Raw genomic sequence first — 16,270 nt, 5'->3', positions numbered from 1 at the left:
GGTGTACGAGCACTGGGACCACTTATAGGAATGGACTCTGAGGATTGACTGTTGTCAGGGTTTTAATTAGTCAGTGGAGTTCCTGTGTTTTCCACTGCCAAGATACAGTAGAAACACACCTTACACATTTCCAGAGTGTAGTGTTCCAGTGTAGATTTATTCCTAAACTCTGATGCTATTTTAACAGCACGGACACAAGGCATGAAAATAGACTGTTGACAGGGTGTAAGATAAGGCCCTAAGTGATGCATGGAGTCATGAAAAAGATGTTCATCTGTTTCAGAAGGTAAGCTACTAAAATCAGGTTTAGAACTGTCCACAAAATTATTAAAAAGTGGAAGGACAGTGGGGGAACATCATCTTCCAGGAAAGAATGTGGTACGGCACACCCCTAATATTAACTTCTGTTGTAAAGGCCATCAAAAATGTTATAATGATAAAACTGGCTCTTATTAGGACCCCTTCAGGAAACGAAGAGCAGGAATTTCCTCTGTTGTACAGGATAAGTTTATCAGAGTTACCAGCCTCATAAACTGCAAGTTAACAGAGTATTTTGGTTTGTTTAACACTTTTAAGTTACTACATGATTGAGAAGTGCACATTTAATTGAATCCACATTTTATCCACTGATGCAAGCACTATCTCTTCAGCTAATTTACTAAATAAAAATCTGAGAATCCCCAAATCCTCAGAGATAAAGCAACACCTCCAGATGTGGAGCAGCTGGTCTGGTGTCCAGAGACCCAGACGCTGTCCTCCTAAAGGGCTCATTATGCTCCTGAAGCTCAGGGCAGCGCTCTGCTCCCCTGGGACTCTACCATTTGTAAAATATGGGTCACTGCATGCGGCGGCAGTGGAAACTGCATCGTAGAAATGTATTGGGTTTGGTCTAGCGGCGCACAAACAGAACAAAAACAATTTGCAGCAATTTCCAAAGCGCATCTGAGCACTATCACTGTTCTGACAAGGACAATATACGCCAATTTGTAGAATAAATTGCTCCTATCTGGGACTCGGCGGAGTTTAGCACAACCTCCTGATTACCTGAAAGAGCTTTCTGACCACAGTCTCTGCACTGATACTACAACATCCATCCTTTATCTTCTGTAATTGAGCTTAATTAATGCTGACATGTTCTTTTCAGGGGCGGATCTGCTGATCTCTATAGTAGCTGTGTCATAATAATCCCCAGGCTTTCTTCAGTAAAATATGCTTTTCCATTTAGTAGAAAAGTGACATTATGGTGTTATGCTATATATTATAAAATGAGTGCAGCACGAAATCCTTGAGGGAACAGGTATATAAACTAGGGGTGGGCGATATGGCCCAAAAATAATATCACAATATTTATAGTATTTTCGTGATAACGCTATACTTGGCGATATGACAAAACACTTTTTAAAAAATATTTCAAAAATACACTATACACTGCAAGAAAATATAAAAAATATTTTATTATTACATACAATATAATACTGCACACCCCTAAGTAAGATTTTAAAAAATACAAGAATTGTATCAGATTTGTAACAGAAGTCAATGATCCAGAATGTCATGATGCTAATAATAATGCACACCAAATATCTCCATATATCCAGGATTAAAGTAAAATAAATGATACTGGACAGATATAATCTGTCTCTAGTAGATATATAATGGGAAATAGGATGGGTGTTATGGCACGATATTTTAGGATATAATATCATTCATGATATTTTAAGAATTTGACGGTATTATCGTGTACGATACGATATGGCACACCCCTAATATAAACCATACAGTATATTGTTTTTTGAACACTGAAAAAAATGATGAGTAAAAATTTACTTAATTTTTTTTTTACTTTCTGCATTTGCTTTTTTTAAGTAAATTTAATTTCGGATTAATTTAAGTAACTTCAACTCAGTTTCAAGACTCAAATGTTACACAGAGTAAATAAGTGTACTGAACTTCAGTCAATCCTTTCTTTTATTAAACTTTACTTCATTTATTTTACTGAATCAATCCTTTCTTTTATTAAACTTTACCTGATTTCTGCATACAATATTATCTTAGTACAATTACTTAATTTATACAATATTACATATCGTCGCTGTCCAATGAAAAACACTTATCTCCAAAACAGCAACTTTACAGGAGAGAGAAAAAAAACTTGTAAAGTTTTAATGGAAGTCAATGTAAAAAGAGTTTGTTTCAGGTCATTTTGAAGAGTTTCTATTGGTCCGTTCATCAAGAAATTTTAGCACAGTGTTAGGGACAGTCTATCTATTCAAATTATGTAGTAAACTAAAAATCGACAAAAATGGAGATAAGTGTTTTTCATAGGACAGCGACGATATATAATTATAGTTAAAACACACATTCAAATATTTACATAATCTCAAAGATTTATTTTGTAAACAGACTAAGTCTCACTCTTTCAACACGTGGATGGCATGTAACACATTATTTTTAGTATACTTGTATAAAGAATGTATTAGATGCCATCCATGTGTTGAGACAGTGTAATATTTGTGTTTTACTGAGAGAAAAGAAAGGATTGACTGAAGCTTAGTTCACTTATTTACTCTATGTAACATTTAAGTCTTGTGTAGTTATATCTCTCACATACTCTAATAAAGATTCATAAACAGTACTAGTTAAATGTTTAGTGATTTCCTACATAGTAAATGAATACTGAAGTGACCCAGACTATGAAGAAACACATAAGGAATTGCAGTTATCCTAGGGTGGTTCTGATGAGTGCCAGTTTCATCATCATTAAGTTTTTAAGCGTCTTTGTGACAGCACAACTGATGCAGAAATGCAAGTAATTAACTCTTGACGAGTTCAGCACAGCTGTTAACTGAAAGACTGAATTCCAGGTGACTCTACCTCATAAAACTGACTGAGAAAAATCCAACCAAGTTCATAGAAATTACTTTCCCTAGTGACAAAAGTAAATTAAAGTAAACTAATCATTATTATGCTATAGAGCACTAAAGTGTTCTTGTAGCCACATTATTATTAATCAGTATATTTAAAGAGTGATCAAATTTAACAACTTTTTTGTACTTATTATACTTTAATTACAGTATAAAAATAGTACAAAAGTCTTACTTAAATAGTGCTAAGTGTTCTTAACTGTACTAAAATGAAAATATTTTAAATATATTTAAGTAACATTTAAACATACTACTTTATGTAACTATGTTTTAAATAAGCTTAGAGTAAAATATTATATAAAATATAATATAATGCATTTTTTAATGAGTAGCAGTAATTTAATTTACTTTCTAAAGAGTTACAATATATTGTACTTTAAGTGAACTAATGTAACATTGTTTTTCAAATATTTTATAAGTATATTGATTTACATTATTTTTTTTATTTTTTATAATTTTATTTAAAAATTTTCCCATTTTCTCCCCAATTTACACGGCCAATTACCCCACCCCCTCATTAGGACTCCCCCTATCACTAGTGATGCCCCAACACACCAGGAGGGTGAAGACTAACACATGCTTCCTCCGATACATGTGAAGTCAGCCACCGCTTCTTTTCGAGCTGCTGCTGATGCAGCGTTACCGAGCAGCCAGCACGCTCAGAGGAAAGCACAGCGGCTCGGTTCTGATACATCAGCTCACAGACGCCCTGTGCTGCAGACATCACCCTAGGAGTGATGTGGGGAGAGAGCGCCATCTACCCACCCAGAGGGAGCAGGGCCAATTTTGCTCCCTCTGAGCGCCGGCAGCTTGATGGTAAAGCTGCATGAGCGGGGGTTCAAACCTGCGACCTCCTGCTCATAGTGGCAGCGCTTTAGACTGCATATTGATTTACATTAAACTAAAAGTGTACTTCATATTAGTCAATTTTTTTAAGTAAACTATTTTGTCCTTTTTAAAAAAGTATGATCAAAGTTTACTTTCACACATTTAATGAAAGCCTGATATTAATGTATTCTAATATATTTTAAGTGAGTACATAAATCTGATATCTGGTATATTTACAGCATACTTAGATATTTCTTAATATGTTTAAAGTGCAATTAAGTGTATATTTTTTCACTAGGGTTGGATGAGTATTGATTTATTATAATAATTTAAAATTCAGATATTAGTGTTTTTGACAGAGCTTTTAACAGAGCTCTGACATATATGGACTGATGTCTATGTTCCAATAATGTTTGAAGTGGGAAGAGACTGAAATACTGAAAATCAAATATCAGATTTCCATTTCAGAAACATATTTTAAATTGCTGATAAAATCTGATAAACATTTCAGGAAGATTTTACAGTGTTCAACTTAATAATGCACAAACAAAACTGATTCTTCATCTTATTATAGCTATTACACCTGCACAAAAACACAATATGTGCAAAAATGATCACCACATGGTTAGAAACTAGGGGTGACGAGACACTAATATCACGAGACGAGACACGATACTGGGTTCACGAGAACGAGACAAGACGAGATTTAAAAATAAAAATTTAAAGAAAATGTCAAACATTAAATAAAAATAAAAATAAAACTTTTCTAGGTCTTATATAGAGCATACAATAACTGCAAACCACAACCAGTCATATTAAGGTTCCTAGGGTTCTAAACATGATTAAGTTCTATGTATCTCTTGATCCTAGTCTACAAACTAGCTTTGGATATCTTAAGTAACTTTGAAGCACTGTTGTAAGTCGCTCTGGATAAGGGCGTCTGCTAAATACCATAAATGTAAATGTAAATGTAAATGTAAGCCTATGGTTTGTGTTTTTCTCCTAAATCTTTTGTAATTTAACTATGCAGAACCATAACCAGTCATATTAAGACTATGGTTTGTGTTTTTTTCTCCTAAATCTCTTGTAATTTAACTATGCAGAACCATAGTCAGACAGACAGACAGATACTTTATTCATCCCGAAGGAAATGTAGGCAAAATGCAGCCAGATATACAACTTAAAAGTAGCAGAAGCATCCTCTATGCCAGAGGTATTTAATTAGAATTCAGTATGGTCCAGTTAGAGAAGGTCCGGACCGATTGTTAACATGTGTTATGATTAAGTGCTAGTCACGCCCAGCGCGCTAGGCGTGACTTTAGTTTCCGCCCGTTCTTGTTTTTCCACCCATTCTCGGGCTCCCTATCTCCTTATAAAGGCATTTTTCACGGCCGCGTCCCAATTCAACAGCCGGAGCTGTGGCAACACGGGTTCGATTCTGCGTGAGGAGCGGTGTGTTTATTTATTTATTTAATTCCTTACCGCGTCTGCACAAATCTGATTGACTGAAGAGAGCGTTTAGTGATCTTACCCCACACGTGATTGGTCTGTGATCTACTGCGCCCGCAAAGCGTGTATACAATTAAATCCTTCTCAGTAGGTTTGGGTCCGGACCCGTACTGCAGTCCGCCCATTAGTGACCTCTGTTCTATGCAAATGCCCGAATTTCCCTCTTCTGGCGAGACAGGTTCAAGCTTGACGAGAAATATCGTCACGTTTAATCTCGCGAGATCTCGTGCCACGAGATCTCGTCACACCCCTATTAGAAACACTAACGTGCAACTCATTCAGTCTGAAGTCATCTACACACAACAGGTCACACAGCACCACACAATATATGTATAAAACATGTGTTATCCCTCTCTTATGCCCTGCCATATCCATTAAATCCATATTGACATAAGAAAAGTGGTGGGTTGGTTAAAGTGTTTTTTAAAAAGTGTTTTAAAAGGTTTTTGTGACCCACTGTGTTTGGGTTTTCGCTATAGATCCATGGTTGCATCATTAATATGCGTCTGGTAATCAGTAATATCCATACTTCACTGGTTGCTGATGGACTGGGTTCAGACTGGAGTTGGTGGAAAAAAAAAAAGCTAACTTTTGATTTTCTGTAGATTTAATAATATACTACACCACTTTCACTCTGACTGTCAGCTCAGACTGAACCAGAGTCTGCAGACTAGAGCCTACTAGCACAAAATTATCCGCCAAGTGGAAATCAGGGTTAAAATCAGCTTACAAGTAGTTTAGTTGAACACATGCTATATATATATATATATATATACAGCACTATAAGACCAACCTCTGAACTTCTAATATAATAATAAGACACACAATGAGTCTTAAACTCTGCTTTGGTTCATTTTGTACTTTGTTTGTTTGCTCTCTTGTTCTCTCTTCCTGTGTGATTATGGGTTTCAGGTTCTGCTGCTGATTTGCAGGTGATGAGGTGCACTAGTGCGCTGGTTTCATGTGGAGAGACTGATTTTTGAAGTACTGCTAGTTTGCTGGCGTTTTCCTCTCCTCCTCTTCCCCTAATCCCTTCCCTCTGCCAGACTGAGAGTCTTCTCCATGGGTGCTTTCCAACAAAGCAAAAAACAGACTTGTGCTCTTGGATAGAACACAAGAACCAACTCACAAGAACACAACGATGGAAGACCAATAGTGAGATGTGTAGTGTACTTATTGCTATTGTGCAAGCTGAATTCACCACCAATATGCATCAGCGTATTAGATATTATATGCATGGAATCTAAAAACATCTGTTTGGTGATTCACATTTTTTTATTTTTATTATCCAAAGGTATATCCAAAGGCATATCCAAGGAGGATATAAGATTAAACAATTTTATTTCCAATTTCCCAACTGTAAAGCCGAATCAGAAGCACCATTTGTAAAAATAAAAAAGAGAGAACTTTTAAAGGCTTAGCTAAAACCAGTGTCTTCTTTCATCACTTTAGCACTGAATTCACAGTAAATTCTGAGTATTTCCATTCATTCACCAACTAAAGAACACATCCAGGAACTTTCATTCCTCTGGATAATAAGGAGTTCCTAAATACCATGAAGCAGCTTTGGAAGCAGAAGGTGAGGCCACGCAAAAGTTCAAAAAAGTGGTTAAGTGTGAAATTGCCAACATAATTTCAACACTGACTTTACCAACACAACTCCAATACTGACTTCACCAACACAACTCTAACCAACACAACTCCAATACTGACTTTACCAACACAACTCCAATCAACACAACTCCAATACTGACTTCACCAACACAACTCTAACCAACACAACTCCAATACTGACTTTACCAACACAACTCCAATCAACACAACTCCAATACTGACTTCACCAACACAACTCTAACCAACACAACTCCAATACTGACTTTACCAACACAACTCCAATCAACACAACTCCAATACTGACTTCACCAACACAACTCTAACCAACACAACTCCAATACTGACTTTACCAACACAACTCCAATCAACACAACTCCAACACTGACTTCACCAACACAACTCTAACCAACACAACTCCAATACTGACTTCACCAACACAACTCTAACCAACACAACTCCAATACTGACTTTACCAACACAACTCCAATCAACACAACTCCAATACTGACTTCACCAACACAACTCTAACCAACACAACTCCAATACTGACTTTACCAACACAACTCCAATCAACACAACTCCAACACTGACTTCACCAACACAACTCTAACCAACACAACTCCAATACTGACTTTACCAACACAACTCCAATCAACACAACTCCAACACTGACTTCACCAACACAACTCCAAACAGCGTAAGCCCAAAAAAGTATTTACCAGAACAACACAACTCCAACACCAACTGACTTTAGCAACACAACTCCAACACTGCATTTACCAACACAACTCAAACCAACACTAATTTTACCAATTTTACCAATTTTACCACACAGCACAAACCAACACTGACTTTATCAACACCACTCCAACCAACACAACACAACTCCAAAAATGACTTTACCAACACAACCCCAAACAGCACAGACTCAAAACTTTGCATACCTAACCCTAACATATAACCTTAACACTGCATTTACCAACACAACCCCAAACAAAACAAACCAACACTGCCTTTGACAACACATGCTCCAACCAATCCAACACAACTCCAACACTGACTTTATAAACACCACTCCAAACAACACAAACCATCACTGACTGGCTTTACCAACACAACTCAAAATAACACAAGCCAACCAACACAAAATAACTTCAATATTAACTTTCCCAACACAACCACAACACTAACTATACACAACTCCAAACAACACAACCACAACACTAACTTTACCAACACAACCCCAAACAACATAAACTTTACCTACACAACTCAAAACCAACACAACACCAACACTGACTTTACCAAGACAACTCCAACCAACACAACTCCATCACTGACTTTACCAACACAACTCCAACCAACACAACTCCATCACTGACTTTACCAACACAACTCCAACCAACACAACTCCAACACTGACTTTACCAACACAACTCCAAACAGCACCAATTCAACACTGACTTTACCAACACAACCCCTAACAACACAACCACCACCACACTAACTTTAAAAACACAACCCCAAACCGCACAAAGCAACAATGAGTTTACAAACGCAACTCTAAAGAACACAACATTACAGTTTTTCTCGATTGTTTACACACAAATATTGGTACTTGAAACACAATGACCACAAAATGTAACTCATGCACCAACCCCCTGAACCAATTCTGCTAAACTACAAGCACAATTCCTGCTTTACACTCAAATTGCAGTTCTAAAACACACTTTTTCCAAAACTCTACACACAATTGTCATGAAGAAAATCTCTTGTTTTCACAAGGAACACACTGTTATTCAAAACTCTAAAGTTAATTGCCCTACTATGCACACTGACTCCTCACATGGGCAAACACCTAACACACATGTTTCCACTCAGCAATCAGAGCTTTAGCATAAAAGGGCAACAGGTGAGCTCTTCTGTTTTGGAGCAATGGAGGCCAATGTTGTAAACAGAGGCAGAGCCAGAGCCAGAGGAGTGAGAGTAAGAGGAGGACGATGGGGAGGACGAGGACGAGGAAGGCCAAGGACAATCATTTCTGATGAGATCCGAGCCACTTTGGTTGACCATGTGGTCAACCATGGCCTAACAATGAGGGAGGCTGGGCAAAGAGTACAGCCAAATTTGAGCAGGTACACTGTAGCATCCATCATCCGGACTTTCCGCAATGAGAATAGGTAAGAAATCTACTCTCACTACAAAACTGCAGTACTGCATATCAATACAGTACTCAATGAGTACAGTAGTACAGTATTACCTGTGGACTGTTCTGTAGGACATTGTGTTTCGAGTATTTGGGAAATGTATTCCTACACAGTATTTACAGTATTGCACTCTTTGTATTGCATAACTGAAAGATTACCAACAAGAGGTGGACGGGGCCGTCTTCTGTCTCCTGAACAGGAAACAGAGATCATGAACATGGTTCTTGAAAATAACGCCATTACCTTACGGCAAATACAAAGAAAAATAATAGAAAACAATGAGATATTTCAAAATATTGATGGGGTAAGTTTATCAACGCTGGACCGTGTCTTGCTCAGAAATAAACTGAGGATGAAGCAGGTCTACAGGGTGCCATTTGAGCGCAATACGTCCTATACATTCCCACCCTTGATGCATACTGTCAACATTGTATAAATCATACATATTTCTTTCTATTATATTGTAATCATAATGATTGTGCTTCACAATAGTGACCGCTCCATGTCTACTTCTGATATTGTCATGTGTGTTTCAGAGAGTCCTTGAGCCGGAGGTGGATGCAGTGGAGCACCAGTTCATCTTCATTGATGAGGTTGGATTCAACCTCACGAAAAGACGAAGGAGGGGAAGGAATATAATCGGCCAGCGTGCCATTGTTGAAGTCCCTGGCCAGCGCGGAGGGAACATCACAATGTGTGCAGCGATGACCCACCATGGCATCATCCATCACCATGCTACCCTTGGCCCCTACAACACTGCCCATCTGATCACATTCCTGGACACCCTACACAACACACTCATTCCACCAGATCAGATAGACGGCCCAGAGCAGCTCAGGTACGTTGTCATTTGGGACAACGTAAGCTTCCACCGGGCTGCTCTGGTTCATAACTGGTTCACTGACCACCCACGCTTTTCAGTTGTTTATCTCCCTCCATATTCTCCATTCCTCAATCCTATTGAGGAATTTTTTTCTGCCTGGAGATGGAAAGTGTACGACCTAAATTCAGAAACGCGTATACCCCTTTTCCAAGCTATGGAAGACGCATGTGGAGATATAGCAGTTGATGCTTTTCATGGCTGGATTCGCCATGCTAGGCGATATTTCCCCCGCTGCTTGGCCAGGGAAAACATTGCTTGTGATGTAGATGAGGTGCTGTGGCCAGACCGAAACAGAAGAGAGGATGCAGCATAGTTTATTTTGTTTTGTTTTTTTATTATTACAGTTTTTCCCAAATGTTTACACAAAAAATGTGGAACTATGCACACAAATCCAAAAACATGAAGCTCATGTGTCAACATTGTGACTCCAAACTGCTAATCTCTAAACACAATTTTATATGTTCTCACTCAAAGTGGAGTTATGTGCCATAACTAAGTTTTGGGAGTGAGCCACGCCCTCACTCCTCCCACTTCCATCCCTATTTAAACAGTCACTTCCTCTCTACCTACTCATTGAACAAACCTCGCACCCACCTCCTCCCCATCTTCCTCCTTCTTTAATTTTATTCTCTTCTCATGTTTCTTTTCATGAGAGGGGGGGCTTCGGCTTCACGCTTTACAGCGAAGCTGCCCCGAACTCCATCCCAAATACTCTGAGTTCGCTCCCCCTCTTTCTTCTTCTCTGCCCAATCAAGGGCGTGGGTCAATACTAGCAAATATCATTCTAAATCACAGCTTTGCAAATCCCTAAACACAAATTGCATCATTTAGAACACCTTGGTCACCTAAGAATCACTGCCCCTAAAATAAGAAACCTTAATTACCAAGTGGTCTCACACAAGTTGCACCTGTGCAAACTTAATTAGCAGAACATTTCAATCATTTGTCAGAGTATAAAAGAGGCCTCAAGAGACTGATACAGGTGTAAGGCGAGATGATGGAGCAACAGGAGCACAGAGGAAGAGTCAGAGTAAGAGGAGGCCTAGCAGGCCAAAGAGGACGAGGAAGAGGAAGAGGAAGGCAAAGACGAGGCATTCTTTCAAATGAAATACGGGCAACATTGGTGGACCATGTAATAAATCATGGCCTAACCATGGCTGAAGCTGGGCGTCGAGTCCAGCCAAATTTGAGCCGCTTTACAGTAGCCTCAGTTATCCGGGCTTTTAGAGAACAGAATAGGTAAGTAACAACTTTATGGTTTTACTGTAGTATTCACAGAAATGTGCACTACAGTACGATGTTTGTCTTTACATTTATGTAGCAATATAGTGAAATGCGTATCCTATAATGTGTGTGTATATATATTTTTATCAGAATAGAAAGACGGCCAGCAAGAGGCGGCAGACACCAGAAATTCACACTTGAACAAGAGACCACCATAGTAAACATGGTTTTGGAAAACAATGCAATTACCCTGAGGGAAATCAGGGACAGAGTCCTGGAAGACAATGTTCATTTCACAAACATTGACCAGGTCAGCCTGTCCACAATCGACCGTGTTTTAAAACGTCACCAGCTGAGTATGAAGCAAGTTTATCGTGTTCCATTTGAGCGCAACTCTGACTATGTGAAGGAGCAACGTTGCCAATATGTGCAGGTGAGTACAGCACCCTTTCTGTACCCTTTTTGGACAGGTCACTGTTTACCTCAGTGTGTCTAGGTTGGCCTTTTTTCTAATATGGTCATTTTCCTTTTTTCCAGAGAGTGCTTGAACTAGATGCCAGTGCTGTTCCCTATGAATATATATTCATTGACGAGGCAGGGTTCAACCTGCATAAGATCAGGCGGCGGGGGAGGAACATCATTGGCAACCGTGCCATTGTCAATGTCCCTGGGCAGCGTGGTGGAAACATCACCATGTGTGCTGCCATTGGTCACCGTGGGGTTATACATCACCATGCACAACTTGGTCCTTATAACACTCCTCGTTTGGTATCATTTCTTGATGAACTCAAAAATCTCCTCAACCTCCCACAGGAAGAAGAACTAGAGCAGCCCTCCTACGTTGTCATCTGGGATAATGTACGTTTCCACCGGGCAGCTCTGGTCAATGACTGGTTCACTAACAATCCCCAATTTGTTGTGCTGCACCTTCCACCATATTCCCCATTTTTAAATCCGATAGAGGAATACTTTTCTGCATGGAGGTGGAAAGTGTTTGAACGCAGACCCCACGAGCGTGTGGCGTTACTTCAGGCAATGGAAGAGGCATGTGATGACATCCACGCAGCTGATTGCCAAGGATGGATTCGTCATGCAAGGCGTTTTTTCCCCCGCTGTTTGGCTAGAGAGAATATTGCAGCTGAGGTAGATGAGGTCCTCTGGCCTGACCGAGAACAGAGGCGTGATGAATAGTAATCTGTTTCTTTGCATTTTGCAATAAATACATTTTTGTTACCTCTTTGTATGTGAACTGATTTTCCTCGTCATGTTTCTCATTGTACTTACATAGGTAAAAGTTACAGTTTTGGAACTGTAATTGCATACACATTGCATACAGTAAAAATGGCACATATACATATACACGAAGTACTGTAATGCTATATGGGGGAGTCCTACACAACACAAAATAAATATAAACAACAGAAAGCCAACATATTTCCATGGACTTGTGTGCATTTGAATTTGTAGAGTGGCCTCGTGAAGTCAAAAACAGAACCAAATACTTCTGATAATAGTGCTTTGAATTTATCTTATCAGTGTTTATTTGATGCTCTGTAAGAGATAAGCATAAAATAGCTGTGTGTGTTGTTTTGGTGGAAGGAATCAGTTTTGCTGGAGATTTGTAGAGTTTTAACAAAGGAGTTAATAATTTTCAGTTTGTGTTTAGAGTTTTGAGAAACTGAGCCAAGTTTTTTAGAAATGCGTTTAAACATTTGAGAAAAACTGTAACTGTATACAGTAAAATCTTCTGCACTGTATGTGCAACTTTGTGTCGGTTGGGATGTACACTGTGTACATTGTTTTGTGGGAAAAATAAAACATGTTTGTTACAGTATATTTTTGTGTTCTGAGTATAAAAACAATATTCTAAAATATTTTACAACGCACTTATGTATTTAATGTCTGTAGTAAGTGTAACACTGAACAAAAAGTCATTATGATGAATGGAGAATGGTGTTTTACACTGAGCACATCAGTGTTTAAATGCTTTTTTTAATTGTCTGTTCATATGATAGTTTGTGTGTGTCATCTGAACACAAAATGGCCTTTTGTGAAGAGATAAAACTGTTTTGAATGTAAAGCTTCATTTTGCAGGAGAATTGAAGGGTTTTGCCCATTGTGTGTGTGTTTGTTGGATTTGTGTGTAGAGTTCTGAGAATACGAGGCATGTTTTCAGAAATGTGTGTAAACAATCCAGAAAAACTGTAACACTGACTTTACCAACACAAACTTCACTAACACAACCCTGAACGACATTAACCAACAGTGACTTTCCCAACACAACTCAAAACAACACAACATTAACACTGACTTTACCAACACAACCACAACACTAACTTCACTAATATGACCCAAAAACAACACAACTACAACACTGACTTTACCAACATAACTCCAGACAACACAAACCAACACTAACTTTACCAACATAACTCCAAACAACACAACTACAACATTAACTTTACAAACACAACCTCAAACAACACAACTACAACATTAACTTTACCAACACAACCTCAAACAACAACTACAACACTGACTTTGCCAACACAACTTCAACCATCACAACACTGACTTCACTAATATGACTCCAAACAACACAACTACAACACTGACTTTTACCAACACCACACCAAACAACACAACAACAACACTAACATGACCCAAAAACAACAAAACTACAACACTGACTTTTACCAACACCACACCAAACAACACAACAACAACACTAACTTCACTAATATGACCCAAAACCAACACAACTCCAAACAACACAACTTCATTACTGACTTTACCAACACAACCCCAAACAGCACAAACCATAACTAACTTTACCAACACATTTCCAACCAACACAACTCCAACATTAACTTTACCAACACAATACCAAACAGCACAAACCATAACTAACTTTACCAACACATTTCCAACCAACACAACACTTACATTAACAACACATCCCCAAACACCACAACCACAACACTGACCTTTACCAACATAACTCCTAACAACACAACCCCAACACTGACATTACAAAACAACTCCAAACAACACAAACTAACTCTAACTTCACTAACACAACCCTAAACAACATTAACCAACAGTGACTTTCCCAACACAACTCAAAAGACAGACTAGCAGACTAGAGCATATTTACCATAGCTACTTGTGATAGAAAACCCAACACAACTTTAGCACAACCTCAACACTGACTAAATCATTACTCTCTCAAACACACAACTCCAGCCAACACAACCACAACACTGACTTTCCCAACACAACCCCAAACAACACAACCACAACACTAACTTCAATAAAATGACCCAAAAACAACACAACTACAACACTGACTTTACCAACACAACTCCAAACAACACAAACCAACACTAACTTTACCAACATAACTCCAAACAACACAACTCCAACATTAACTTTACCAACACAATCCCAAACAACACAACCACAACACTAACTTTACAAACACAACCTAAAACAACACAACTACAACACTGACTTTACCAACACAACTCCAACCAACACAACACCACACAACACTGACTTTACCAACACAACACCAAACACCACAACCACAACACTGACTTTTACCAACATAACATCTAACAACACAACCACCACACTGACTTTACAAACACAACTCCAAACACAAACCAACAATGACATTACAAAACAACTCCAAACAACACAAACTAACTCTAACTTCACTAACACAACCCTAAACAACATTAACCAACAGTGACTTTCCCAACACAACTCAAAATACAGACTAGCATATTCACTATAGCTACTTGTGATGGAAAACCCAACACAACTTTAGCACAACCTCAACACTGACTTTAACAATACTCTCTTTAAACACACAACCACAACACAACTCCAAACAACACAACACTCTATCTGAATCATCTCTCTCGGACAGAGTAAACCCCAGCGCTTAGTGATTTTAACTCAACGCCACTTACTTTCCCTCCTTTCGAGCACCTCCTGTAAGTGTTGGTGACTCCTGCGGTTTGATTCATGATTCCTTTAGTCCTCCAGCGTTTTCTGCAACTAAATAAACATCAAATAAACATAAAATAAATACAATTTAGCTCTTTTAATCCACATATTAGCAATTAGCAGCTAAACTACAACCTGTACGTGTTCCTCACCTTTACGAGGTGTAGAGAAACTTCTTCTCCAGCGCGCGCTGCAAGTCCACTGATCCTGAGGAACCGATGGTCCTGATGCTCCTGAAGTCCCGCTGCTGCTGCGGCTGCTACTCTGGCGCGCGCTTCCAAACCGTGGAGTGTAAGAGAGTAGGAGAGTGGGATGATGATGATAAAGAGGAGGAGGAAGAGGATGAGGATGCTGATGGAGCTCCAGCTCCAGTAATGCTGTATTTCTGCAGGGAGCTGAGGGTCTTTCCGTGCTGCTGCCGCTGGTTGAGGATGAGAAGAAGTGGAGGAGCTGCAGCTCTGCGCGCGCCAGTCGAGAGGTGGCACACGAACGCACCAAACTTACTTTCACCAGCAGCTCCAAACACTATACAACACTATACAATACTATACACCACAATGCAACACTGTACAACACTATACAACACTGTATATATTGAATATATTGCTCATCGTTCCAATTCACCTGATCTAGCTGCTCCTGCAGGCAGTAATTAGATGCACCAGGTGAGACCAATTAGTGGGTGGAGCCACTAATCAACCAATCAATCTACTACGAAACCTGCAGTGACATACTGGCTTCACTTAGCTAGGAGGTGTCTGTAGTAATTTTACACAGCCACGCAGTACCTAAAGTACCACTCAAAAGTTTGGACCCACCTTCTCATTAATATTTTAATAATATATTAAGACATAGATTAATATTAAAGACTTAAAAACTATACAATAACACATTATTTACCAAATTGTAAACCTCTGGAATATAATCAAGAGGAAGTTGGATGATCACAAGCCATCAAACCAAACTGAACTGCTTGGATTTTTGCACCAGGAATGATTAGCATAAAGTTATCCAAAAGCAGTGTGTAAGACTGGTGGAGGAGAACATGATGCCAAGATGCATGA

General features: G+C 38.9%; 1 protein-coding gene across 1 annotated transcript in view; it reads right to left on the bottom strand.

Moving 5' to 3' along the window:
• The window catches only part of dpp6a (dipeptidyl-peptidase 6a), a 615,874-nt gene extending 600,008 nt beyond the window's left edge, over positions 1-15,866 (bottom strand). The window contains exons 1-2 of the mRNA XM_049480880.1: positions 15,359-15,866; positions 15,170-15,257 (exon numbers count right to left, since the gene is read on the bottom strand). Of these exons, the coding sequence (XP_049336837.1) occupies positions 15,170-15,226 (57 nt within the window). The 5' untranslated portion in view covers positions 15,227-15,257; positions 15,359-15,866. The remainder of the gene's footprint in view (positions 1-15,169; positions 15,258-15,358) is intronic.
• Between the last annotated feature and the right edge of the window lie 404 nt (positions 15,867-16,270).

The sequence above is a fragment of the Astyanax mexicanus genome, chromosome 6 (genome assembly GCF_023375975.1).
Source record: "Astyanax mexicanus isolate ESR-SI-001 chromosome 6, AstMex3_surface, whole genome shotgun sequence".
Classification (NCBI taxonomy): Eukaryota; Metazoa; Chordata; class Actinopteri; order Characiformes; family Acestrorhamphidae; genus Astyanax; species Astyanax mexicanus.
This window is presented reverse-complemented; position numbering and strand designations above follow the sequence as displayed.